Source organism: Plasmodium inui (assembly GCF_000524495.1).
Source record: "Plasmodium inui San Antonio 1 unplaced genomic scaffold supercont1.150, whole genome shotgun sequence".
Taxonomy (NCBI): Eukaryota; Apicomplexa; class Aconoidasida; order Haemosporida; family Plasmodiidae; genus Plasmodium; species Plasmodium inui.
The window spans coordinates 6,899-10,981 of NW_008481984.1; the positions used below are offsets into that span (position 1 = coordinate 6,899).

Genomic DNA, 4,083 nt, shown 5'->3' on the forward strand with positions numbered 1-4,083 from the left:
TATTCCGTCTCCAAATCAAATGTATATTTATACAGTGTTTATGTCTTGTATCATAATAGAACATTATGAATATCCTCTTTAATATGATCTCCTTGTTAGAGTAAAATCTATCTTTAAGTCACTACCAGAATTTCGCACTTTACTTTATACATATGCCAACAACATTTACTCCTAATTTGAGCATTCTTCTTCACATTAAGAAATAGGAGCGGCCCCGTAGAATATGCATATTAACTTTGTCAGTTCTCAGCTTAGATAAAGAGCCTCATACTTTTCTCGAAGATATTTAGTGGAAAGAAGGAATACGGTCTTTATGCATAATAAAATTTCAATACTACATTGCATGAAGGAACTGGGTCATTAACATCCTCCATAAATAAATATACATTCTTCCATTAATAATTACATTAACGCGCTCAAATAAAATATATTAATAGACGCTTAGCCTATCCTCCATAATTCTTAATAATCACATTTAAGCCGGATGCCACTATTCTTCATACATAAGCAGCAGTTGCCCTTATATAATGTTACGGATAATAGTTTATAGACAAAATAATTAACAATTGCTGGAGAAATTATACAAAATTCGGCTATGCCTGCTCATATACTATCATTATAGGGAGAAGCTCATTTTAGTAAAGCGAAAATACACGAGAAGATTCTTTCAACCCACTGATTGTCTGATACATTTTTATCTGAACAAGAAAGACGCCCATTTCTTTCCTTAGAGGGGGTGCATTCCTCCGCTGAATTAATTTCTAATTTTCATAGAAGAATTCCTCTATGCGCATACAAGTAGCTATACCAAGTGAATATCGCAAATTGACAAGCAATAAAAAACATTTAACATATTCTTATCATAGATTGGGGACCCATTTTCTTGAAGGTTAATAATAAGCATGCTAACAGCCATCTGGCAGCTAATTATTTGCTTCCTTCTTCCAAGTAGTAGCAATAAATTACTGATATTTTTGCGATTGGACACCTAAAGAATCAGCCCAATAGTGTCTCCACAATGCGGGTATACACTATAATATATAATAGTCAAAGATATAATTTTATAGAAAGAGCATGTTTATTCAGACTGCACACAACTTTAATACAGAACGGTAATCTGACAATTCCAATATAAACGATTGATTGTACGTAATCACATTATAATCGGCATATATTGTAAGTATAAGTAAAAAATCTCGCAATTTTGTATGAACTATAGAGATGCCACCAACTAATGAGCGCTATTTACATCTGTGTACATGAGAAAGCAGATAAATTAGCATCGCAGTACTAATCTTCTCCCATTCTGACATGGCTTCATAGCTCTGTCTGTAGAGAAGCAGTAATAGGATCTATACTATTTATCTGCCTCCTTTTGTCTGTATCTCAAAGCGGTGATATCAGAGTGATAAACTCTGTTTTTCATGATATAAGATACAATACCAGCAGTCATAGTATGAATATATGACAGTTGTGCCTGAATAGCACTAATAAGCATGATATCTGTCACTGTGGCTCTTATTATCCTCAGATAAATACAAGGGATAATTTAATGGACGTCACATATACATCTAATTCCTATGAGCACAGAAGCATTCCAGCAAACAGGTGGAATTAATAACTCACAACATAGGTCCTCTAAGAGTGGATCGAAAAGTTGTGCAATACTCTCCTATAACCGCCTGTACTCGGAAGTCCATTGTATGAATTCCTTGTAGAAGCAAGAAATCAAGTGATAAATACAGATCATTCAACTTAGGCTGCCACATTTCAATAAGGACCTTCAAAGAGTCGTGAAGAAACAGACGTGTTCTGTACCCCTCCCATAATATCCATATTATTAAGACAGATTCACTAGTCACATAGACGAACAGGAGGATACACATTTGTATGTAAGAGACAACTCACGGGCAACAGATCTTACAACAGTATAGATTAACATTAATATAGATGAATATGTGCTCTATAGTTCGGCGCGTCATCGCTGCATGTATGACTCTCGGTTTTTACAAATATATCCTATGGGGAAGGGATGAGAATAAAACAGAAAGGGAATAGCACTATATCATTAAAACTGTTGTCCCTCTGTATATATCTCAATGAAGGAAACAGACAGAGTCTGAACATTGACTGTTCCGTATCTTTATAATAACACGGTTAAGATATGTTGAGTATAGGGAGAATAATAAGGAATCTACAAATATATCTCTTCTTCTATCTTCCCAGACTTCTAAAAAGACACCATAGAGAGAAAGTAAGAGAAGGCACCGTAAAAAAAACCAAACAGCACAAGATTACCACAGGGACAAGGAAATAATAAAGTAAAGCCGAGAGGGGAACACAACACCGGAAGACTCAGAGTCAGCAATGATGCTTGTGAGCTGCTGCATAACATCCAGACTGTAACTCCAAAGCCGACAGCATTAAATGTCTAACCGTAAAGAATAGACTTTAGAGGCTGATGACACAACCAGGAAAAGGAAGCAAAAGCCTTTAACCATAGAGACTGAAAACTAAATCATGCACCCCAAAAACTCGACCTTGGAAATCGAGTAATACAACACATATCAAAACCATAAAAACTAATAAACAAGCAATACAGAATGGCGCCAGAAATTAACAACTGTACCAACTACCCGTGATGCCTAACACAAGACCCCCCGGGGGGATAACCTGAAGAATAATAAGAGGAAATACAGAACAGCATCTTGCAGCCTGAGGCATAGCAGATACACCTGGGCAGTGCGCAGTACACATACACTATAAAGCGTAAACATAACACGTGAACCAACAGCCGTAAATTTCATCAGAGAGGAATAATCGCTAAAGGTATTCGCTCAAGGGTACAAAGTAGAGATGGATCAGCAAACATGAAATATGAGGCGTACACCGTCAAGATAAGAAACAGGATCCTAAGCCTAAGCCGGTAGGAAATAGGACGACAACGCCAGAATAAGGCAAAACATGTAAAAAATTAACCGTACCCATAAAAAGTAGAGGGTACTAGTATACCGTAAGCCACGAATCTCATCAAGGACGGTGATGACTAAGCCATGTAATATGAAGCTTAAACCCCAAAAAATACGACACCAACACTAGACCCTAGATCGTAAACCCCTGAAGATGGTCACAAGGCTACTAGGGCCTAATTAGTCAGCCTCAGGCGTCTACAGTTACTTATCGTACCATACGGGTGAAGACTAAAGGATAAAAGGGACTACCCAACACTACACTTAACCAAACCGGTGTACAAGTAGAGGATAACCCCTGACCCGTAAACTCAGGAATGACACCATGGAGATAGGAGACGAATCATCAATCCTAAACATTAAAGAGGAAAGGGTGCAAAGAAACACATGGTACCATCAGAAGCAACAAATAAGCAGCAACAGCCGTACCCTGAATAAAAACCACGTGAAACAGGTGCTTACACAATGCAGCATCAATCCATACAGTACCTACCTAAAAAAAGAGCAGCAGGGGTAAACCCTCCAAAACCAACTGTACTCTTTAGAGCTATTCCATAGACTATGAGACATCCGAATTACCACGGGCTGGCCAAAGACAAGGGAAAACGGATAGAACACAAAGACAAGCAGTAACAGGAGAGAACTAATGCGTAAGAACCCAAAAACAGGGGGAGAAATAACCAAATATGCCATCCACAAAATATGATGATAGAAACGGGACCCAACTGACAAAATAAAGCAACACCGTAAAACTCCCACCTCCACGCCTAAGCAATGCATGTGCACCTAAATGCATGAAGCACACTTCATCCTCACTAAACCATAAAACAGGCACCCAACCCCATGAAAGTTAAAGCCTACGATTTAACAAAACAGGGCAAAGCCTTAAAGTCAAGACCGATAATCCTGCAACGAAGAGGTTAACAGTGTAGCATAGAGGATACCCCCTAAAGGATGAACACTAAGAAGTGCGACCTACAAGGAAGAGCGATAACCAATAACTATACAGAGCCAGAAATAAGCCAACATGTACTAAAGAATAGACATTGAGCTGAACTCAAGAAGTATCCGCCATAGGGATAAAAAATAAATGTGCAATACACACCTGAGAACT

At 38.1% G+C, this 4,083-nt stretch overlaps 1 protein-coding gene across 1 annotated transcript; it reads left to right on the forward strand.

Moving 5' to 3' along the window:
- Positions 1 to 3,294: 3,294 nt before the first annotated feature.
- On the forward strand, positions 3,295 to 3,486 carry C922_05720 (hypothetical protein; the record flags this gene model as incomplete). Its single annotated transcript, XM_008821291.1, has 1 exon — positions 3,295 to 3,486. One exon carries the CDS (start codon positions 3,295 to 3,297, stop codon positions 3,484 to 3,486), a length of 192 nt encoding a protein of 63 aa, XP_008819513.1.
- Positions 3,487 to 4,083: the final 597 nt, after the last annotated feature.